At 34.4% G+C, this 25,923-nt stretch overlaps 1 protein-coding gene and 1 non-coding gene across 2 annotated transcripts; one reads left to right on the forward strand and one right to left on the reverse strand.

Moving 5' to 3' along the window:
* The first annotated feature begins 21,050 nt into the window (after positions 1-21,050).
* Positions 21,051-25,482, forward strand: LOC127097023 (BTB/POZ domain-containing protein At1g03010). The gene is made up of 4 exons (XM_051035539.1): positions 21,051-21,416; positions 23,322-23,388; positions 23,488-24,657; positions 24,812-25,482. Exons 1-4 carry the CDS (start codon positions 21,325-21,327, stop codon positions 25,346-25,348), a joined length of 1,866 nt encoding a protein of 621 aa, XP_050891496.1. The 5' UTR covers positions 21,051-21,324; the 3' UTR covers positions 25,349-25,482.
* Positions 25,483-25,534: 52 nt separating this feature from the next.
* On the reverse strand, positions 25,535-25,607 carry TRNAR-ACG (transfer RNA arginine (anticodon ACG)). The gene has a single exon. It is a non-coding gene; the product is annotated as a tRNA-Arg (tRNA).
* Positions 25,608-25,923: the final 316 nt, after the last annotated feature.

Below are 25,923 nucleotides of genomic sequence, written 5' to 3' on the forward strand. Positions count from 1 at the left end.
TACATGACACAACCTGAAGGATTTGACATACCAGAAGAAGCCCATAAGATATGTAAGCTACAAAGATCAATCTATGGATTGAAGCAAGCTTCCAGAAGCTGAAATCTTCGTTTTGATGAAACGGTAAAACAATATGGATTCATCAAGAAAGAAGATGAGCCTTGTGTCTACAAGAAGGTTAGTAGGAGCATGATCGTGTTCCTGGTGTTATATGTAGATGACATATTACTCATTGGAAACGATGTCCCTACCCTGCAACAAGTAAAGACTTGGTTGGGGAAATGCTTTTCTACGAAGGACCTAGGTGAAGCAGCCTATATATTAGGAATCAGAATCTATAGAGATAGATCACAAAAACTGCTTGGCCTAAGTCAGAGTACATACATAGACAAAGTGCTGAGACGCTTTAATATGCATGATTCCAAGAAAGATTCATACCTACGCAACATGGCCTGTGTCTATCAAAAACACAATCCCCTTCAACTAAGGAAGAAAGGGAACGCATGAATAAGATTCCATATGCATCTGCAATAGGATCTATCATGTATGCCATGTTATGTACTCGACCAGATGTCTCGTATGCTTTAAGTGCAACGAGTAGGTACCAATCTGATCCTGGTGATGCCCATTGGGTAGCTGTTAAGAATATCCTTAAGTACTTGAGAAGGACTAAGGAATCATTCTTGATATATGGAGGTCAGGAAGAGTTGGTTGTAATTGGTTACACTGATGCTAGCTTCCAGACAGATAAGGATGACTTTAGATCGCAATCTGGTTATGTGTTTTGCTTGAGCGGTGGCGCTGTGAGCTGGAAAAGTTCGAAGCAAGATACAGTTGCTGATTCTACAACCGAGGCCGAGTATATTGCTGCCTCAAGTGCAGCAAAGGAAGTTGTTTGGATCAGGAAGTTCATTAGTGAACTTGGCATAGTCCCTAGCGTTATGGATCCCATTGGTCTCTATTGTGATAACAATGGTGCTATCGCACAAGCTAAGGAGCCTAGATCTCACCAACGATCCAAACACATACTTAGGCGTTATCATCTCATTCGAGAGATAATAGATAGAGGAGATGTGAAAATATGTAAAGTACCTACACTTGACAATATAGCTGACCCACTGACAAAGCCTCTTGCGCAGCAGAAGCATGATGGCCATACTAGATCAATGGGCATACGGGGTATGCCTGATTGGCTCTAGTGCTAGTGGGAGATTGTTGGTGTAAGCCTTAGAGGCCAATACTTTTGGTACTTGTATCGAATTATTTATTAATAATAAAAGGAATTTTTTTTATTATGGTTGATTAATAAAGTCCTTAGAATAGATAGTCCGTTTAATGTATTAAGTGTGACTTAATCATGAGAACACATTAAACATAAGGGCACTATTCTTAAAGTATCCGTAGTCGAGCTTTAATGTGAAGTGGGATAACATTAAAGCATTAAGACTATTATGTTTGTAGACTGATGATCACATCTCATGGATCATGGATAAAGAGTTATCAAGTCTTAAACATAGGTATGAATATTAGGAGTAATATTTATACCGGATTGACCCACTATGAGAATACTATCTAGAAAGTTATGCAAAGTGTCATAAGTTATTCTCATGGTGATAATAGTGTATACCACTCTTCGACCTGAAACCACTATGGATCCTAGATGTAGAGTCGAGTGCTTTGTTGCTGATCTAACATTGTCCGTAACTGGATAACCATAAAGACAGTTGATGGGTACTCCACGAAGCATGCTGAGGGACATGAGTGTCCTAGATGGAATTTGTCAATCCTGCGTAACAGGATAAATGTCTATGGGCCCAATATTGAACTGGACAAGGGTGACACAGTCTATACCTTGTGTTCAATATAGACATAAGGGCAAAAGGGTGATTATACACATAATTATTATCACAGGAGGTTTTGTCAGATCACATGACATTTTCGTGACTTGGGTAGCAGTGATGTGTTGCTAGATACCGCTCACTGTTTATTATGTTAAATGCGTAATTTAATATAATTGCCAACGTCGTGAAACCTATAGGGTCACACACAAAGGACGGATTGATAAGAGATAGAGTAACTAAGGAACACCGTAAGGTACGGTGCACTTAAGTGGGAGACGAAATATGGTAAGGTACCAAATACTTAAGTGATTTTGGGCATATTATAAGATATGGGCCAAAATACACTTAAGTGGGCTTTTTAGCTTGAAGCCCACACAAGTGGTTCTATAAATAGAACCCCTTGGGTAGAAGCATTGTCACTTCAATCCACTCAGACAGAAATTCAAGTAGAGACTTGGAATTTTGTTTCCCTCTTTCTCTCACTCAAAGCCTTCATTCATAACAGCTAGCACTGCGATTGAAGGAATCCGTTCGTGTGGACTGAGTAGAGACGTTGTCATCGTTCAACGTTCGTGATCGCCCCGTGGATCTGTATCAAAGGTTTTGATCATTATCAGAGATCTGCACCAAAGGTTTGAATCGCCACAAGAGGTAACGATTCTATCACTGATCATGGCCATTCATAAGGATCACTAAATGGAGAAATTTTTAAATTCCGCTGCGCCTTGGATGGCAATTCTCCAACATAGCTTTTGCGAACAAATTTTGATTCTGAATATTTGACGTGTGACATCATCATATTCTGGACTCAACACACTTTGACTCTAAAGAGATACAAAAGTGAGCTTTACAAGATTATGTCAAGTTCTGGAACACTCTTAAACAACAGTTCTGATGAACGTTTATGTTAAAGCTTATGACTGTGACTATGATAGAAGAGCCTCTGAAGGTTTATCATGCTCTTAAGATTATGCACCCCGATTTCTGAAGACCAAGTTATGAAGACTCTGAAGACAAGGTTTTGAAGACTCTCTACACAGTGTCATACCCTCAAATTTCCCTACCCCATATCACTCTCTTGAGCCATAAACCTTAAGCATACATCCCATACATATAATCTCATATGCATTTATACTTAATGACCATAATAATCCACAAGCCCAAGGCATGGGATTCAACTACAAAACCTCATGATCCTCTGGTCATATTGAGATGTGCCTAAGCCACCTTAACCATAATCTCACCCTCAAGCACCCCACAAAGCTTGAAGTGACACTCAAGTCATCTCACTCACTCCCTAAGTCTAATTTGGGTGGTGAGTCCCCTTTGAAGAAGCTTCAAGATTCATCTGGTCACCCAAGGACCAAACTCTAGTTCTTAACCCTCCTTTTGGCTTGTACAAGTCATGATTCACCATATATCTTGGCCATGCCATTAAGGATCCCTCAAATCCAAAGTTTGTTCATGCTACATGTCCTTTAAAAATCTCAATTTGACCCCTACATCTCAAACCCTAATTCATTTGACCATGGTTCTTGATGAAATCTGTGGCTCAAGAAACCCTAGTTTAAGGACTTCTTGATCATTGACCTTGCTCATTTTTGGCCATCCAATCACCCTATCACTCATTCAACATCATTTCATGTCCATTGCAATCAAAATCAACCATTTAAACATCATTTCATAACCCCATGGGGAACCTTCTGCTACAAGGTCATGCCTTTTGGATTAAAGAACGTTGGTGGAACATACCAACGAGCCATGGTCACACTCTTTCAAGATATGATTCATAGAGAGATCGAGGTCTAGGTTGACGATATGATAGCCAAATCTCAAACCGAAGAGGAACACCTTGTCAATTTAGAAAAGTTGTTCGAGAGGATAAGAAAGTTCAAATTAAGGTTTAATCCCAATAAGTGCATGTTTGGAGTAAGATCCTATAAATTGCTAGTTTTATCGTCAGCCAACGTGGCATTGAGGTAGATCCCGAGAAAGTGAAGGCCATACAAGCTATGCCTCCACCAAAAACTGAAAAGGAAGTCTGAGGATTCCTAGGTAGATTGAACTACATTGCTAGGTTCATATCTCACCTTACAGCCACTTGTGAGCCGATCTTCAAACTTCTTCGAAAGGATCAAGCTGTCATTTGGAACAATGATTTCCAAAAATATTTTGAGAATATTAAGGAGTACTTTCAAGAACCTCCTGTGCCAGGTAGACCATTGATCAAGTACCTCACTGTCCTCGAAGGATCCATGGGATGCGTCCTTAGCCAACATGACGAGACTGGTAGGAAAGAACACACAATATACTTCTTAAGTAAGAAGTTCACCGATTGCGAGAGTAGATATTCAATGCTTGAAAAGACTTGTTGTGCACTAGTTTGGGCTGCCAAACGCTTAAGGCAGTACATGCTCACTCATACAATGATATTAATCTCTAAGATGAACCCTTTCAAATACATCTTTGAGAAACCTGTTCTAACCGGTAGAGTAGCACAATGGCAAATGGCTTTAATCGAGTACAACATCTAACATGTCACTCAGAAAGCCATTAAAGGGAGTGCATTGTCCGACTATCTTGCACACCAGCCCTTGGAAGACTACCAGTCTATGCGCTTCGAATTCCCCAATGAGGATATTGTAACATCCTAATTTTCCATACCTTAAATAATATATATGATTATAATTGAGATTTTAACATCGTTAGTTATTACAAACTAAACATTGAAACTAGCAGCTATAATAATTAATTTATCAACTAATTACTCTTTATTTTATTATTAATATTATTATTCAATTTGAATATCATCGTTTTATTTTACAAACTAAACTTTGAAATTAGTCATTTAAATACTTAATTTTAAGTTAACTAATTATCCATATTATTTTTATTACTTTTGTTGTTTTGTTATTATATTATTTGATGTTATTTGATTTGAATATCACTATTTTACTCTACAAACTAATGGTAAATAAAATAACCTTAAGTTAATAAATGTATTAAATAATTATCCTTGTTATTATTATTATTATTATTATTATTATTATTATTATTATCATTTCATTTTATAAAAGAAATATATTTTATTTTTCTATTAATATTCTACATGATCATATGTCATGAAATAGTAGAAAAATCAAACTTTCATACATTTCTCACCAACTATTTTCACAAAGTCATATTAGAACATCTATAAAACTATTCATGCAAGACTTGTAAATATTAGATAAAAACATATTTACTAGCAAGAGTTGAAAAGTTAGAAAGCATGGACAAAAGGAGATAAATTTACATTATTTTAATATCTTACAACTAGTATAAATAGGGGTCTTTCTCACCCCATTTTCATTCATTCATTCACAAATCATCTTTCTTACCTCTTTATTTCCTTCTTTCTCTAGTTTCTTCATATAGAAATATTAGTTTGAGTTGTCGAAGTTTTCACGGTGTCGGTTTGTGGTTTTTAGAGTTATTTTGGGGTCAAAGTTCTTCTAAAGTTTTTAAAGGAGTTTGATACGTCAAAGTTCTGCTCAAATCATTTTCATAAGTAACCGGTAAGTCGTTATAATTTAATTATTTTAATTATTTTATTTATATAAAGGTTATTTTAAGATTTCGATTTAAATTTCCGTTCAGACGTCGAGATATTGAACTTATAAAGTCCAAGATAAATTTTACCATTTTAAGTTGTTATAATGCCCAAGTATTATTATAAAATTAAAATATCATTTGGAATACACTCTTGATAATTTTCTAAAATAAACAAATCCAAACGGGAGTATAGTCTAATTTATATTTGAATTTAATAACGATTTAAATATAGTGGAGGTTATGATTAAATATTTTAAATAAATGAATATTTTAATTTGTAACGGGATTATGTTTATTTAACCGTAAATTATATTCTAATTATTTTATAAATTTCATACAATTCAACGGTTATTGTAAATTAGGTTCTGGGCAAACATCAAAGAAAACGCTCGTGGACTTTCAACAACTATCAACAACAAAAGGTGGGGGCAATGTCTCGTATACGTTGGGATGGTTAGCGTAAAATAGCTTTATATATATATAGATATATATATATATATATAATATATATATATATATATATATATATATATATAGATATTATATATATATATATATATATATATATATAGATATATATATATATATATATATATATATTATATATATATATATATATATATATATATATATATATATATATATATATATATATATATATATATATATATATATATATATATATATATATATATATATATATATATATATATATATATATATATATATATATATATATATATAGTGGTGACCCAAACCCTACTAGCGATAAATAAGTAAGGAGAGCCTATTCTCGAATAATGATTTTCCCAAATCACTAAGCGATATTATGCCGACCTTAATTATTTATCATAAGAATGATCTATGACAATTTGAGGTTGTATTGTGCTTACATTGTTTGATTAATTGTTTAATTATTTATTTTATTTATACTTGAATGATTGTGATTGATAGACTAAGAAAATGATATATTAAGGAGAGAAACAACAACATTGATTAGATATTAAGTGTTAGATCCCCAATGAAATAAGGGAAGTTGGATACATTGAGTAGTTGTATTCGGTTGGGTTCTGGCTAAGGAAAAGACTTGGTCGACCATGTCCTTTACGGTCCACCTCTCTTACCTGGGAAGTCAACCATATATTATTCACTGTATAAACTGAACTAGTTATATATAGATAAGGATCACGCCAAGGAGAAATAGACAAGACATTTAATGGATTTGGCACTTAACCGAAGTAATTAGATAATAACTATGACCTGAAAGGTTGATACGATATTTACCAAATATTAACTAAATACTTATGGTTGAGAGTTGCTACAAGAAGGTTGAGTGATCATATAGACCTGCATTGAGGAATGTGTAAGTCCACTGTCGTGCGGTATGGGACGTGCGAGGTTGATCAGTCGCCTATAATCCCGACGGGGAGTATTATTTATGCATGCTAGGCAAGACAAGGGTCTTGGCCTGAATCCTCAGGGACGATCGACTTATAACACCTGGACTCCATGTGAAGTGAGGTGGCGTAGCTCTTGGTAATTGGGAGTACGTTGGTGGCATGTGGTCTTGTGATTTCTGATCTTGGTAAATGGGGTAGGTATCCTTGACAGCGTTTAGTGGCCTGAGTCAGCATATAGTTCAAGGATGCATTATAATAAATACTTATAGAGTATAGGTAAATATGGGATAAAGATACACTTGTTCGAATATATATATATATATATATATATATATATATATATATATATATATATATATATATATATATATATTATATTACTATTTTACATCCTATTCCCACTTTTAAACTTGTACATAAATCTTAGCCCTGTATTCTTTTTGTCTTGCATCTTTGGATTGATCTATGACGATCAGGCGACGAGCTAGACCATTTAGGAGGGAAGGCTATGGAGTGACAAATTACGATAATGTCAAGGCTGAAGGTTGCTAGAATTTTGTCAAACGCTTATCACATCGTTACTAGTACGTAATATTATATACAGTCAGTATAAGTGTTAGTCCTGTTGGACTTAGGAGGTCCTTCTGTTAAGTTTTCTTTTGATTTTCTTCATGTACTTTTATTTTAAGTTTTATCTACGTGGAAAGGCCACTAGTCTTAACGGTGTCAAACTTTATGTAAAACATATTTGAAGCGTATATATGTGAAGTAGTATCTTTTAATTAATTCAGTCTTGTTATTTAATTTTTTTTTAATTTTTCTGTATTTTATTTTAGAATTTCACCAATGGGATATAGGCTGTCTCATTTATTATGTTGATTAGGGATTGCAACATCCCCGGTCCCGAGGAAAGACCAGAATATGGATCCCGATGGACCTTGGTTTTTAATGGAGCTTCTAACACTCATGACAATAACATTAAGGCAATTATCACCTCCCAAATTGGTTTTCACCTCCCCTTCGCCGTGAGGTTGTGTTTTGATGTACAAACAATATGGTGGAGTACTGTAAGACCCCAATTTTGACCCTAAGACCCCTCATGCTATCTCATCATATGCATTAGCTTTTGGGATCACACCTTGGCATCCTCCTTACCCCTCATCCATTGGGTTTGCATTGGGAGAGATCACCAAGCACATTTGATTGTATCATAATTTGTTTTTCATTATTTACTAACCCAAAGGCAAAAAAATATGTCAATATATAGTTTGTTGCTTTTGTATGTAGTGTGTGTGTTCACCCATGCTCCATCAAGCTCATATTTAGGATTTGAGACCCTCAATGCAAGGAGACTAATCAAGATATGGTTCAAATTGAATCTAGACATCATATATGGATCCCCATGGTCTTCACATATCATTTTGATCAAGAAATTATCAAGAGTTTGAAGTTTGTTTTCCTTGGAAACCCTAATTCATCTGGGTATCTTGTGTGACTTCCTCAACAAGTTTCTTCATCATTTGATCCAATATTTCAAGGGATACTTCATATTACATCATCTTATTAATATATGGCCCTCCATGATTCAAAAATATCAATATATATTCAAGTTTTCAGGTTGGTTCATGGTGGTTGACTAGAGAAAGTCAACTGGTCAAAACTAGGGTTCCCTAGACCCTATCTCCTAAAATGTTTATCATATGAAAATGATTCCAAGAGAAACGTTACTCCTTATGACATTACAAATAACTATCATGTTTAGGTAAAGAGATAGTTTTGCTTGGAAAGTCATTTTTATGATGAAATATCATAGGTCATTTTGTCTGAACCCTAGCTAGAAGGTCAACTTCCAAGGACCATAACTTGCTCAATTTTTATGAGATAAAATTCATTCAAGTTTCATGATCAAATTCAAGATGTCCTATTAAACTTTTATTATTGTAAGAAGTTCAAATTCAACTTGAAAAGGCATGTGCCAAGAGGAAACATTATAGGTCATTTTGGGCAACTACCATTGAACAAGTGATTTTCCTCAACTCCTAAAATGCATAACTCCTTCATGCCAAATCCAAATTAGGTCAAATTTGTTAAAAAATTGAATAGTTTTGAAAGAGCTACAACTTTTATGAAGGAATTATTTTCATTTGAAACCCATAGCAAAATATATTCAAGGTGGAAGAAGTGAACATTTGACTTGGTACTTAGAAAATTTTCAACTATGTTGGATTTTCCAATCTTCCACATCCAAATTCGTCATGATCCAAGCTTCAAATGGAAAAATGTTCAACATGAAAGTTGTTCCCCTTGATCTCACATTTCCAAAATGTCCAAGATCATCTCATTTGGCCAAGGATTGGAGGAATTACGTATGGGTTCTTTTTAAGGGTTCATTTGGATGAAATTCACATTCACATTTCAATCTCCTTTGCATGATCACATGACATGATTTCAGCATTGCACATGAGTGATTTTGGACCTAATATCATCATTTGATAGGCCTATCACACTCCCATGGAAGCATGCAAGGGAATTTCTATTTTTGGCCAATTTTAGAAGTGTGTGAAAATCAAATGCATAGCCTATAAATAAGACCCTCTTGGCTCAGAATTAAGGACCTCATGCCCAAGCTTTGAACCTGGAATCCAAACCCTCGCCATTAAAGGATAATCTTGAAGGTTTTCATTTGAAAATCGAGCTTCAAATATCATTCTCTTTTGAGATTGAAACTCCAAGAGTCCAAGCTTTTCCTTGATCCAATTCAACTCCTACAAGCTTCTGAAGTCAAGCCATGGCCAATTGGAAGCAAGACCAAGCAAGTTTGAAGCTCACTCGAAGGTGATTTTCCAGAATTTTCATCTCTTCGATTCTCTCTCAATTATTCACCATTCTTTGTGATTTTTGGTTGACTGAAGACCTACCAATGTAGACAACAAGATTGATTTGCTTTGAGGTCAAATCGAAGCAACTCAGTTCATGATCCTCAAAATTCAAATCCCTGTATCTTTTTATATACTTGGAATTGGAGAAAATTGAGGCCAATTTCGTGATCCTGAGCATTTTATCTTTGAAATAGTGTCCTTGTTTGTCATTTTCCATTGAAATGAAGTTGGACTAGTCTGGTGGAGGTCACCAGAGAAGATGACCGGAGCCCTAGCTCCGGTGATGTGTTGTCATGCTTCCTGGCCATCTGATCAAGTTTAAATGTTATAATCTGGATCGTTCCATTTGATTACCACGCACACATCTGTTTTACCTAGGTCCACCATGGAACACGTGCATGTGGCCATCAGATCTGCCACCTCAATTAATGAGGGAGATCTGATGGCCCTTGTTTTTTCTATTTTTATGTTTAATCCTTTTATTTTGTTTAATTCATAATAATTTCATTTTTAATCCAAAAAATATGGGACTTTCACCAAAAATATTTAAATATTTTTCTCTTCCATATTTTGAATTAAAATTATTTTTAGGATTAATTTTGACATTTTTCATGAATTAAATGTTTTTGTGCATATTTTTACTTGTTTAAAGATACTTCTAACGTTTCAAAAATCATGAATTTTTTTGTCTAAGGTCATTTGACCTTGTTTGACCTAGGATAAATCTCTTGGCCATTTGTTTGGTGTTTTGAAGATATTTTAGGCTTTGACAAAATTAAATTGTATTTTGATGCATTTTTAAATTGACTTTTAATTGATTAAATGTGTGAAAATTATGTTGAGTCATTTTTATGTTTTTGTGATGTTTGACTATTAGTTTGGACCTTGGTCAAGGTTGATTTGACTTTTGTTGGATTAAAACCATTGTATTTAGGGGATTGATGAAATGTACATTTCATATCCTAAAATGAATGAATGGTTTTAATTTGATAAAACTCCTCTCATGACCAATTTGTGTTTCTATCTTCCCCTCCCTCTTCATCTTCATCCCTATTCTTTCCCATCCTCTCATTTGACCACTGAAATCTCTAATGTCTTAAGGCTATTTGGTTCATCAATGACCTTGTGTCAGATGGACCAATACAAGTATGACTGAGATAGGTCCATCCCTCTTGATCTTTTCTTTTAGTGTGTGGTATGTTTTAGGAGTTTGGTTCATTATACCAAATCTCTAACATGCATTAACACCTAAATTTTTATTGCTCGGCCTCAGATAGTTGTGACTTCTACATAAGTTCAATTACGATTGCTTAATATAGAGCTAAATTTGACCATAATGGCATAACATTATAGTAAGTGAGATTGTAAGTCTCCCATTCTTCATGGTATTATATGGAAACTTGAACTTTTTTCCTTTCATAAGAGCTAGTGGCATACTTGTTGAATTATCCAAGTTGGAGCCCTTCTCATGAAAGATGTCTTGGTTTAAGGATCCATGCTTGTGAATGGATGATTGAGTGTTCTCCAAAGAATGACTTAATCAGTTAAAAAAATACGACTAACACTTAACTAACCCTTAACTAACATTTGGCTAACTCTTGTTAATATTGGTTTACTTTCAAGTCATTTACTTTATGCAATTTAACTTCCAGTCATTTATCATTCATTGCCATTTACATTTCATTTAACTTGTTTATGTTTATGCCATTTTCACTTTGCTTATTTGAGCCATATCTTGTGATTGTATATATTGTTTGTGCATTTTGATTTTGTTTGTGGTCTTAGGACCTTAAAATACCTAATAACAACAAAAACCCTAAAAAAATTTGGTGGACTGTTGATCTTGATCTGAACTATTGGACTTAGGATTATGCAACATTCCCTGTGCAAAAAGGACTTGGCCAACATTTTGAGACCAAGTTACTGTAAGTTGAGCCTTCAACTGATGCAAGTCTTGGGATTTATTTGAATTCATCTGTTACTTTGTCTTGGTGATAATTGTTATTTTGATCTTGTGTCTGATGCTTTGTTCTGAGTTGATCTAGGGATATTTCATCTGATACATGAGAAGGCAAAGAAGACTGCTAGCTATGGGATTTGCTTGCTTGGATGTGGCTATATTTATTTGATGCTTTGATCTTCTTGATGTGTGGATATTGCTATTTACTTGTTGATCATTGATTGATTCAAAGTCCAAAGGGAAAATGAGTTTTTTATATGACATTCTTGTATGTTGGATTGTATCCCATTGGTCAGATATTTTCAACTCTTAACTTTTAATTTTTGTGCTTAGGATAACTTATTCATCTTCTCCCACTTCTTAAATTTCAAAATCTCTCCCCACTTTTCAAAAAACTTTCTTTGCTTGTGATTTCAAACTTAGACCTTATTTTAAATAGAAACTTTGGCCTTATGTCAATGGATTTTCAAAATCAAATTTGTAAATAAATTTAATCATATTGACCTAAAATTTCAAAAAGACAAAAAGAACTAACAACCTCGTTCAGATTTTTGGCCCTTTGTGCCATTTTCATTTAAACTTTTGTTAAAATCAATTCACCAACTTTGAAATTGTTACCACGAACTTCGAGGTTTTGATCCCTCATTTTTATGTTGGTACGTAGGCACAAGTCCGAAGGTCTTGTCAAACACAAAAATATAATCAATGAATTGTTTTCTCATCCCCACACTCTATTTTTCTCAAACATCTTTTATACCAAAAACACATATACACATAAAAAAGGGCTCCCTAGGAGTACCTATGACACTTTGGGTGCTAACACCTTCCCTCTCTGTAACCAACCCCCTTACCTGTAATCTCTGGCATTTTATTAGTTTTGATTTGAAAACATTTTATCTTTGGGTTTTGTTCGCACAATTTTCCCTTTTCCTTTGGAAATAATAAAAGCGTGGTGGCAACTCTGGTTTTATTGACGTTAATCTTATTCATAGCTTAATGGTCATGAATTTACCGCTACAAGTACGAGGCCTGTATCTTCGGTATTGAAATTGAATTGATCTTAGGATCAAAGTCCTTGAAGTCTACGGAGATTCAGCCTTGGTTATTAGCCAAGTCAAAGGAGATTGGGACACCAGAGATCACTAGCTCATCCCTTACAAGGATCATGTCCTGAAACTAATCCCTTACTTTGATGAGATCACATTCCATCACATTCCTCGAGAAGATAATCAGCTAGCTGATGCCTTGGCAACTTTGGCATCCATGTTTAAGGTCAAGTGGAAGAATGAAGCGCCATCCTTTCACCTAAATTACTTGGATGAGCCTGCTTACTATTTGACGATCGAAGACGAAGCCGACACTTATCCTTGGTTTTATGATATCGTGAGATTCCTAAAGTGCCAAGAATATCCAAAGGATGCATCCATTACTAACAAGAAGTACCTTTAAAAACTGTCTTCCAAGTTCTTCTTAAGTGGAGGGGTACTGTACAAGAGAAATTACGATTCGGTTTCGCTAAGATGTGTGAACAAGAAAGAAGCAAACCAAATCATAACTCGAGAAGCCTAATATTTCTAAACTAACACTAATGCACACAACTAACTGAACGGTTCCCGTTGAGTATAACGGATGTAAGAGGTGCTAATACCTTCCCCTTGCGTGATCGATTCTCGAACCATGATTTGATTGCGATGAATAATATCATTGTCATTTCTTTCTTGGTTTTTATTTATATTTCCCCTTTTCTTTTTAGGAATAAATAAAGTTCAATGGTGACTATGTTTAGTCCATCCAGTGAGCATGCAATTGCGCTTCACTAAATCGTGTTCTCATTTTTTTGAGGTGCGACAAGTAGATTCTTCATGACCATGCTCCAGTGGTCATAATTACCATAGTACTTTGGAATAGAGGGTTGAAAAATCATTATTTCCTTCAACCGTGGCTTACAAACTCTTTTTTCTTCTTTTCTCTATGTGAAGTCTAGTTTTGATACTAGATTGTTATAAAGCTCTGATAACATACTTACTTTATTGAATAATAGAAAAGCTAATATGTAGCTGATTACATAAACTAACTATCCTTGAACTTATCTACAAAATAGGAACTAATAAAGACTAAATCAAAATGAATCCAAATCTTATGCTAACAACCCTATACAATAGGACATTTATTCTAACAAACTAACTAACTCAAAATTAACCTTATTAATAAATTGATATTGCATCATGAGGAATGTCAAGAACTAGTACCAACATACCTCCAAGTTTGATTACATGGTAGCCATGACGTTCTCATCAGCGTGATATTTGAATTTCAAGTGAATTGTCGAAGAGACGGTTCTTAGGTGGCCAGCTTCAGAAGTTTGGTGATACACTTGTACACAGATTTACAATCAACTACCAGAAGTTGGATCTTCATTATTTTTCTAATTTATTTTCTCCTAAAAGACATCATTAGCTAAATGTATTCTAAAAGTATCGTCGTCGACCCATTGAATCCTTGAAGGTCGCTTCCTTTGTAAGGTATGATAATCTTTCAAGTCAGGCACAATTTTATCTGAGAGATTGGTGTACATGATATTGCACAAACTCTCTTGGTCCACCAAAACCCTTCGCACATTGAAATTGTCCATAAAGGCTCTTATCTATAATTTGGTGTGAGAGTTTATAATCTTATTGACCAGCTCCTTGACATAGAATGAGATAGACTTTTACTCATGCAACATCATTTCTCTTAATTTCCTTTTAATCGAGGTACACAATACTCTTTTGAAATGAGGGAACCCTCCTGATACTGATACTACTCCTTTCGTGACCATCGCGGTTTACTTTAGGGATATTTAGCTTAATTAGCTACTTCCATTATTTGTTTTCTATGGGCTTGTCTGAGTGTTGATAAAGAGTGTCTCCCATGGTTATTATAGATCTTCCTCGACGTTCAATATGATGGATAAACATTGTAATACCCACATATAAAATAATCTATAAATATAATATATATAGTATAAACTGGTATCGATACAACCATAAGAGCCTACCGACATCGTTATATATACATGTCCATAAATAATAATATACAACTATGGCACATGATATACAAGAGTGCCTAATCAAAAATAAGATATTTACAATATCCACACCATGCACATAATCCACATCAGAAGACCATGAACTACAAAATTCTTCGAAACATAATCAGACAAGTTTATCCTTCCCTTTAACCTGCAAACAACCACCTGAAAAACAACAGTAATAATGGGGTGAGATAATCATCTCAATGAGTTCCCCTATCTTATGGGTCCACTCGGCTCTAAAAGGACTCTAGTCGATTTCTTAACTTAAGCCTTTCAACTTCGTCTTACTTGTGTACACTTACATAAAAAATAATGACTTAAGCATCTAAGGGAATTTAAGCTTCATATGGAAACACACGACATGAGTTCTCATAACTCAATGAACCACTATTTTGAAATATAATAAAGCATGGATTTCAATCCTACGTCTAGGACTATGGACACGGGTCATGAATGTTTGTATCATGATTCAAATTTATTTATGGATTTATATTCTCCATGGGACTCTAACCCATTTTAAGAATCGTCACTCGTATGGGACTCTAACCCACCTTGAGTATCTTTCCTTGTATGAGACTCTAACCCACTTTAAGGTCCACTCCTCTATGGGACTTTAACCGACTTATGACAAGTTTTTCCTCTATGGGACTCTAACCCACTTATAAGGATTTTCACTCTTATAGGACTCTAACCCACTTTGAGTTTCCAAATCAATAATGCGTATATCCCAATGCTACTTTACATAATAATCTCAATCGGGACATGCACGAGTATGGGTTATTTCTGAATACGTCATTATTTTCATTAATCACAACATAATTAATCCCATTATTTTCCATGTAATTATATCACAACCATCATGATATTTTACACGATTTCCATGTGATTATATCACAATCACAATATATCAAAACCATGTGATAATATCACAATTACAATCACAATACATCATAACATGTTTTCGTACAATCTCATTGTATCACAATTATGACATTGTTCCCCATCCATGCCCTTAGCACTTCGTAGATGGGATGACTCATCTCACGTGACTATTCGTTCACGGGTACACACTGAGATACCTCTTACATCTGAGCATCATAACTTAAGTTAATTACCAAAACTTAAGTTATCCTCACTATTTTATTTCACCTATCTATAACTCTAGGTTTACTCAAACTTATCATCATCATAACTTGATTTTTTTACTATTCATTCAATGCATGCACATCATAATAGGACTTTCAGAACAAAGGTTCCTCACCAAATAGGACTTTCAAAACAAAGGTTCCTCACCAAATAGGTCTTTCAGAACAAAAGTTCCTCACCAAATAGGACTTTCGGAACAAAGATTCCTCACCAAATATCCAACCAAAAATTGGAACATAAGCATGGTTTCTCTTTACCAAAAGGTAGAACATTGGACTCGCTTTCCAATGTATCTGACCTCATATCAATCAAAGTTACAAACCTGTTTTATAGTGGAAACAGAGAATTAAGTAGCATATATCATATCATCATAGTATTGAATCAATTAGTCTTATTAAATATAACATGTCATAGTATAAGTCATAAAGCACACCTGATAGTATAACATTATCAATCATGTAGTATTTGGCATTCACATAAGATTCCCTAAAAAATAATTCAATTAACTTGCTTATTATGCATTAGGCTAAACTTTCACGCAACCTACTTCAGCCTAAGCTAATCCACTTACACACCACATATTAAGCACACGTCTGATCATCATATGGTGGGGTTAACCAGACCTAATGGGAAATTAGAGTGGAATAAGAGCATATAAAATCCATTATGTTATATCTTTCTTTGTGTTAGCTTTCCAATGCATCCAACTGCATCTCATTTCAAGTATGAAACTAAAGATACATTATTTTCAATACTGCTAGAATTTCATATAAGTAGATATTTCTAGGTGAGAATCTCAGTCTCTTAGCGAGATTAACAGGACAAAATCCCTAAAATCTCATTTTTAAACCCATATTTTTCAAACTTCAACCATCCAAACCATACCTAATCATGTCATAACATACTCAAGTATTTCATACCATAAAATTAACATTATACCAGATCACATATGCAACCAAACTTCATCATCATTAATCGACCAATATTTGGAATTCAAGTATGGTTTTTCTTTGATGAACGATACAACACTGCACTAGTTGTCAGACACATCAATCAGAGTTACAAATCCAGTTTTATGGTGGAAACAGGAAATGTAAAAATTTGACCAGAATCTTAGAACTCTCGCTTAGTGGGCTCTAAGCAAGATGTTCAAGCAAGCTCTCTCCTAGCGAGCTCCCAACAAATCTCAAGCGAGATAAACTAGAATGAAATTTTTCTCAAAATTCTTTGTCTCGCTTAGCGATACATATCCTTGCCTAGAGAGAATATAAGAAAAACTTCTACAACATGTAATTGATATGCTCCCCTAGCCAGCAGTTCTCTCACGTTGCGAGAATTGCAGAACGCAGTCAATGAAGAAACATAACAAGAAGGGAAAAACCGCCATACATATAATTAATTATTATCATACTGCACCCAAAAAGACAAATTAGCATGGTTTAATATGATTAGGCATGCAAAAAACAAGATGATCATGTATTAACACTAATTTCACACATATAACAAAAACTCATAAAACCCTAGTTCATATTTCATGGATTTCCCCCCAAAGTTATGTCTAACTAGGAATCCGCCTTTTAAAGGATGAAGATGATGAAAGATTTTATATGAGTTATGGATGATTCGAGCTTTGATCTTTCCTTCCAAGATTTTCATGTTTTCCTTTCCTCTTTTCTTTTTCTCTTCTATCTCTTCTTCTTTCTCTTTTCTTCTTTCTCTTCTTACTAGTAATATGATAGAATGCGTGGCATATGAGAGAGTAAAAGAAAACATCTAGGTTGGAATTTTGTCGCATAATAACCAATGGTCAACCAATGACACCAAAATATATTTTCTTGTACTAATTAGTAAAGATCAAGTGAATTGAGTAAGAATTAATCTCTTATGAGTTCATTAATTAGTCTATTTGATCTAAATGACAAGGAGTAGAGCATACAAGAACTCGATTTGTCCCAACTGACAAAGAATATAACACTTAAGAGGATATGGGATATTTCATACGTTCCCATTCATTGAACATCTCGCCAATGTTATGATCGCTACACCAGTGGAAGAGACATTATCGATATTTGTTTTTTCTATGACATTCTCATATAGGTCTGAGACTTAGCAAGTATTTCTTTATCTTTTCATCAGCATTCTTCACTAGCATTACTTCTTCATTGAACCTCTCAATGTAAAAATACAATGTTTCGTGTTTCCCTGTCTGAAAGATCAAAAGCTCTCCACCGACTTGGGTTGCCTTCAGGATTCCGTGAAATACGTAGAAAACTTCTATGATATTTTCCCTAGGGATTAATCTACTTGTTTCTCATTCCTCTAAGTCAAGCCATGAACCCTGTCTTTAGAGTAAGGATGAATAACTTGCATTTTTCAGGGGCTCTCATTCCCATGAAATTCATAAGAACTTCGACCAATTCCATGTGTTCGTTGAATCAGTGGTTTTTTATAAGTCCATATTCTAGTTGTTCTTGGAGTTCCCACCTTATGGGATACTCATTGATTCTTGTATTAAATGAGTTTCATATTGATATTTTATCCCCTTGTTTGGGTTTGTTATAGGATGAGTAATGAGAAGTTCTTCGATGACGTCGACCTTGGTGCCTTGGTCGAACGCCACCTTGCTCTGAGCCTGAAGGAGAACATTTTATGTGCGACAATGATTGGGTCTTGCGCCTTTAGTGAACTCGTCTTCGATCTCATGGATAATCATCTATGTGGTTTGTGGCTATGTCATTCTGGAGTCTGAGAGGTTGGAAAATGTTGTGATATATAATTTCAGGTTCTCGAAAATGTTCATTCAAAAACTTCAAGGCTTGTAGATTGTCTGTTGACTGCCACGAGTAAGTTCCTCAATAATATCTTTGTTTCTTCGTTCCTTGTGCACCCCCCTAAGGGGGTTGTTAGTTGCTATATTACTCATTTTCTCAAGATAATCTACGTTTTCCTTAATCGGCGTCTGAAGTTCAACATCCAGGAGCGGGGCGAAAAATGTCTCAACCGCTAAAAGAGGTTTTGTCTAATTTCCAGGGTTAGAGGATGGATCACTACGTTTTTTTTCAAGTAGGGGCTCGTCCTTATGACTTCGCTAGCCTTATATCACAGAGTGTTGGATTTCCGAGTACTTCTGCCCCAATATTCTATTTCTAATGTTTGAGAAAGTTATTTGAATGATATCTCTCGTTCACACAGACAACACCAATGTTTTTTTAGGTAAGAAAACTTTTCTTGAAGATGGATATGTCAAATATTGTCGGTCTCGTGCCTGAAGATCTTTCGCGTCTTGTTGTGTTAACTGGATGAAGGGGGTGGTGCCAGCAAACACTTTCACGTCTTGTTGTGTTAACTGGATGAAGGGGGTGGTGTCAGCAAACACTTTCACGTCTTGTTGTGTTAACTGGATGAAGGGGGTGGTGCCAGCAAACACTTCGACGCTTAATTCAGTGATTTTCAAATATTAAAGGTATAAAGTTCAAATAATTTTTGTTTGTACGTTTGTTTGACGTATGTGATCTTTTGTACAAAAAACTTACTAGGATTTATGGAGACCTTTAACCCTTGATTCAATCATAATCGTCCAGACAGACAAATGGTTAAATATTACTCGTTATGTTATCTAACAATCATCCTTTAATAATTTGTCTATGCTTTTCTAAAACACATCAACACTTATTATTCTCAATATTCTAGAACATTAATTAGAATAACAATTATAAGAATTATAAGAATGATATTTCGTTTAGCGACATTGATCTAATGTTATTTAAGAAATAGCATCATAAATATCTCTCCCTTATTTAAGAATGATATTTCGTTTTATGACATTGATCTAATGATATTTCATTTTCTGATCTACGTTTTCTGAACCTCTTCCACTCTTGCGTCGAGATGCTTGACTAAAACCTACAATGAACAAATACCTTTACCATTTATGTTTAGAATCTTGTATAATCCAAAAAAAAAAAATATTGAGAGAAATATTGTTTTAGATCTGAATTTTTTTTTGAAGAATCATTACAATGAATGCTGAAAAACTTTATAGAGTGGTCATAAAGTAACAAATATAGCGAACTATCAAGTAACTAGTGATAGCTAACTTAAACAATTTATAGCTGAAAGACCTACAACAAAAGCTACTTTTATAGTTAAAACTACTTCCCTACTAGTTTTATTTTATCAATTGCAGGTTCCACAACAAAAGCTACTTTTCATTTGTTTTTGTTTTCAAACATCCCTTAAACTGAAAATTAAATATCGAACAAGAAAGTGAATAGTATATGCTACGTACTTGATGGTTGTAATTATTCTCTAGAGTTAGAAAGGGATAATTTTCAGTAACATAGGACCACCTGCCAACCGAACATGTTTCTATAGAAAGAGAAGCTGTAAAGTCTCTAACTTTGGTTTAGATAATCAATTGATTATTTTAAGAAACAAAATGATTATACTCATAGTTATAGAATGAAATGAAGACACATTCAATTTCTCATTACCTACTAAAACCATACATTGAAACAAATTGATGGCCTCATTATGACCACCACTATATCAATGCAATGTATGATCATGATTGTCCCAACTCTTGTCACATGAGTAATTGTGGTACACATTAGTGTCTATATCATGAGCTGAAATTTATTTAATTCATGTGTTATATTTGGAATGACACAATGTGCTAGTTACCCATCATCATTAATTGCTTTACAGACCACCAACACATTTGAATAAATGTGTATTGATCGTTATATTTGGAATGACACAATGTGGAAAATAACAATTTTTTTATTTATTTTTTCTAATATAATCATCTTTCAAAACAGACGAGTCAGATTAACTAGCGCATCTATGTTCTCTAAAGAGGAGATGTCATTCAAGTTGACGCATGCATTTACTGCCTCATGAAGAGGCACCAATATCTCTGACGCATGGTTTTGTATGTGATGTATGCGCCAATTTATCTGACGCATATACCTTTGTGTCTTAATTAAGTAAGTAGTTTTCAGTGACTATAATTACCAATCCCAAAAGCAGTGCAACCATTCAGGTTTCCTGCAATATCTTAAGACAAAAAATATATAAAAAGAAATAGAAAAAGTGTATTTATTCACTCCCTTTCACCGAAAAGTGAAAGCACATACACCTGTGTTTTCTTTGACTTTAGATTAATTTATACACACTCATCATAAAGTATGTTTTCGGAATCAAATTCAAATGCTATAGAACTGCATGAACTCATGGGACACTTTCAATTCTCTACAACTTTCCACAGATAGAGAAGAAACAAGTGATTCTGAACACAGAATCTTCCAAGAGAATGACAGAATAGTTTTCTTTTGGAATGAGTTGTTAACATAGTCACTTAATTCAGTATTGACAATACTTAAATTAGTGGGGTGCAGAGGTATCAAAATTTGCCAGATTTTGAGGAATTATGGGAGTTGTCACTGTTGGAGAATTTAAGCCTAGCATTCCTGGGAAGAGGACATTTCGTCCAAGTTCAAGCATAAGGCATGCCACTGAATGGTAATATCATGTTTCTTTCTTGTGTTTTACTTTTCATGTATCTTTGAATTGACAACGACAGAATCATAACATATTACTATAATTTTTTTTTAAAATTTTAGTGAAGAGATGATTTTGTCTAACTTAGTGTGAATTCAATCATGATATCGTGTTAGTTTAGACAAACATGCGAACAGAGCCGTCTTAAATTTTTAGAATTTCGAAGTAAATTATCTATGTTTCAAGTGTGACAAAACAATTAAGGACCTTACACTCTTATGCTTTAATTTTGATAAATCTATTGTGATGTCATATTTTGTCACAATTTAATTGTAATAAATTTGAGATTATGTATTATATATAATTCATCTTGTACGGTGGTCTCAAATAAATTTAAAGTGATGTGCGATAGTTCATCTTATATGCTCTCAGACTCTCAATAGCTATGTATGTAGCATTTTAGATGCATGATGGTGACTTTTTTGTTCATAGGTAAAGAAAATAATTGAAATGAGGATTCAATGAATAGGAATTAGACAAAATGAAGGAAATTCATAGTTTTATTTTTGTGTATAGTCATTATCACATACCTAGAGGCTAGATTTTGATCTTAAGATTGAATCAAATAATTGGAATCAAGTTATTTAAGGTTAATGCTTAGTGATTTTTTTTTATTCTCACTCTTTAATTGTCTCATTTTTATTTATCTGAATTTTTCGACACGGTTCATATAGATGTTATATAAGTTTTAAACACATATGCATGTCAGACACGGATACAATGCATGTTTAATGATAGAGATATATATTAGTGATAGAGCCAATAATCATAGAGATATATATTAGTGATAGAGACAAGTTTTAAACATTGAAATTGGCTGATAAATTAAGATGGAACGTGTGACATTGACTCTGATGTAATCATGTACACTCTAGACAGAACCATATAGTACGGTGCTTCGTGGTAAATGTCAAGATCCAACGTGTCATTTGTCAAAATGCAAATTAACATTTGTCTGCAATTATTTGCATACTTTAATTATCTTTTGGAGTTGAAGTGAAAGTACTTGTGTGGCACAAACACTTTCCCTTTCTTATCTTTCAATGTAAATCATCAATGATTTGATTTAATGGGTTCCAGTGTTTCACCACAGTGCCATAATAACAGACAACCTATCAATCTATCATGTAATATTCAATTGTAATTAACCATACAAACCATTTTGAGGAGGTGAGTTGTCGAATGTGCCGTTAAGAATTCCACGTCACATAATATATGATTTAAACATTTGTTTATAATTGAAGGACAATTCCTCATTGTAAAGATCAGTTAAGTCATATGTAGCATTGATATCTTTGAAAACAGACGTGTCTGTGTCTGTGTCCGTGTCAGTATCAAACACCTCCACCGATATGATACTAAAATTTATTTATTTTTTAAAATTATTATTGGTGTTGACGGTCGGTGAGCGTATTTGTGTCCATGTTTCATAGGTTAAGCCCAAACGATACAATACTAAGATGATATCAGAGTCTGACATTGTACTAGATATTATGTTTTCATTATCAGACCACCCAACATTTAGATCCGCACTCTAGATGTTCCGTCCTAAAGTAATGTTAAGTGATTAGATAAGTCACACTCAAATTATGCATTTAATGAAATGGGGTCATTCACATCTATGTATTTGACCTTGCCAGATTACATTGTTTTTCTGTTTGTGGTTAACAAAACAGATACATTGACCACCCTCTTATACATTAAATTGCTTATACATTTTCTGCATGAAAAGACTCTTGCAAGGTCTCAATTATCATAGTTTCATTTTTGTAATATCTATATATAGCTACTTAAGTTCTTGCTGCTTTATATTAAATTTTCCATGTCTAGCATATGCAATTATTCAGCTAGATTTGTCTCTTACAGGCCAATTTCTGATGTCTCTAGTGATCTCACCATTGAAATAGGAGCTTCAAGCTTTTCACTTCACAAGGTAAAATATGCATGAGTAACATCTTTAATATTAAAATCATGAAAACAATGTTTCAATATTGAAGTACTAATAAGTTGTTTGCAACTGTTTTTTCTACAGTTTCCTCTAGTTTCTCGAAGTGGAAGAATTCGGAAACAATTGTTAGAATCAAGAGATTCGAAGGTTTCGCGCATAAGTTTCCCGAGTGTTCCAGGTGGTGCAGAGGCATTTGAGCTAGCTGCGAAATTCTGTTATGGAATTAACATTGAATTCACTCTCTCCAATGTTGCTATGCTAAGATGCATAGCTCATTTTCTAGAAATGACAGAAGAGTTCGCCGAGAAAAACTTGTTGACCCGAGCCGAATCATATCTTAAAGAGATAGTACTCTCAAACGCAGCAAACACAATATCTGTTCTTCACCGTTGCGAAACTCTCCTACCTATTTCAGAAGAGATTAGCCTTGTTAACAGATTAGTCCATTCCATTGCAAACAATGTATGCAAAGAGCAGCTTACTTCGGGTTTACAAAAACTCGACCATAATTTTCCTTCTCGAATCATTGAACCGGAAACACCTTCGGAATGGTGGGGGAAATCGCTTACTGTTCTTAATCTTGATTTCTTCAAACGAGTTTTATCAACGATGAAGTCGAAGGGGCTAAAACAAGAGATTATCAGCAAAATTCTGATAAACTACGCGCATAATTCTCTTCAAGTGGTCAAAGGAAGTTTACATGACTTAGAATTTTTGAAGAAACAACGGATCCTCGTTGAAACAATAGCGAGTTTACTACCAACTCAATCGAGGAAAAGCCAGGTTCCGATAGCTTTTCTCGCAAGTTTGCTGAAATCCGCAATTGCAGCATCTGCTTCTACTTCTTGCAGATCCGATTTAGAGAGGAGAATCGGTCTACAACTTGATCAAGCAATTCTCGAAGACATTCTGATTCCAACAAGTTCATATCAAAATAATAACCATTGCAGTACTATTTACGATACGGATTTAATCGTGAGAATTTTTTCGATTTTTCTTAACTTGGACGAGGAGGACGAGGACGATAGCCGGTTGAGAGACGAAACTGAAATGGTTTATGAATTTGATAGCCCGGGATCTCCAAAACAAAGCTCAATTCTTAAGGTATCAAAATTGTTAGATAATTATCTTGCTGAAGTAGCTTTAGACCCGAACCTGTTTCCATCAAAGTTCATTTCACTCGCTGAATTACTTCCCGATCACGCGCGTATCATAAGCGATGGACTCTATAGATCCGTCGATATCTTCCTCAAGGTAAACAATCTCTGCTTCTCAATTGTCTGACCTTATTAAGGGTCAGACAAATTGAAAATTCTCGATCATATTAGCCTCAGTAACGACTAACATATGATCGTGAATTTTCAATATCAAGGACTATTCTAAAATATTAACACTTTCCGTCAAACAGGTTCATCCAAACATAAAGGAGTCGGATCGATACCGATTATGCAAAACAATCGACTGTCAGAAACTTTCGCAAGAAGCATGCAGCCATGCAGCACAAAACGAGAGACTCCCGGTACAAATGGCGGTACAAGTTCTATACTTCGAACAAATCCGTCTTCGAAACGCGATGAGCGGAGGACACAATCAACTACTCTTCGGCGGACTAAACGGTCAGTTTCCTCATCGTTCAGGTAGTGGTGCAGGAAGTGGAGGAATTTCGCCTCGAGATAACTATGCATCAGTTAGAAGAGAGAACAGAGAATTGAAACTTGAAGTGACAAGAATGAGAATGAGATTAACTGATTTGGAGAAAGATCATGTTTCAATGAAACAAGAGCTTGTTAAGTCGAATCCTGGTAATAAGCTTTTTAAATCGTTTACGAAAAAGTTAAGTAAGCTTAATGCATTGTTTAGGATTAGTGGTAGTATTAAGGGTAATGGTGGTGGTTCAGAGAGAAAGTTCCCTTTTCCAAAGAGAAGGCGTCACTCAGTTTCTTGATTACAACAACAACAAAAAAAGCATGGGTTAGTGTATAAGTTATATTTATGTAATAATTTGAGTGATTGTGTCTATAGTTTTTATTTTTTCGTTAATGCTTTTGGGTTTTGATGTCATAAATGATGGTAGCAATGCGTTACAGATTCTGTCCAAGATTGATTTTTTGTCAAAATAATAAGACTTAACCGACTTCACTGGGGATCGAACCCAGAATCTCTGGTTCCGTAGACCAGCGCCTTATCCATTGGGCCATGAAGTCATTTGTGATATAGGGTTATGCTAGGCTATTGAAACTAATGTATTATGGATATAGTAATATGATAGCAATATTCCATTTCCTCCAAACATGATATAAACAAGAAAAAAAATGAAAGAATACGTCACTTAGTTTATATTGTTATTAGATCTATAATAACTCTTATTTATTTGAGTATTCATAACTTTTGATATCAATGGTGGTTATAAAATTGTCTTTTAAAGACTAATTAAAAAAAACGTTTTAAAAATCGAATCTGTAAGAGAATTGGATCGTTGGTTCATTGATCGAACCATTGAGTCACTTGTTGAATTGCATA

The sequence above is a fragment of the Lathyrus oleraceus genome, chromosome 6, assembly GCF_024323335.1.
Source record: "Lathyrus oleraceus cultivar Zhongwan6 chromosome 6, CAAS_Psat_ZW6_1.0, whole genome shotgun sequence".
NCBI classification, from domain to species: domain Eukaryota; kingdom Viridiplantae; phylum Streptophyta; class Magnoliopsida; order Fabales; family Fabaceae; genus Lathyrus; species Lathyrus oleraceus.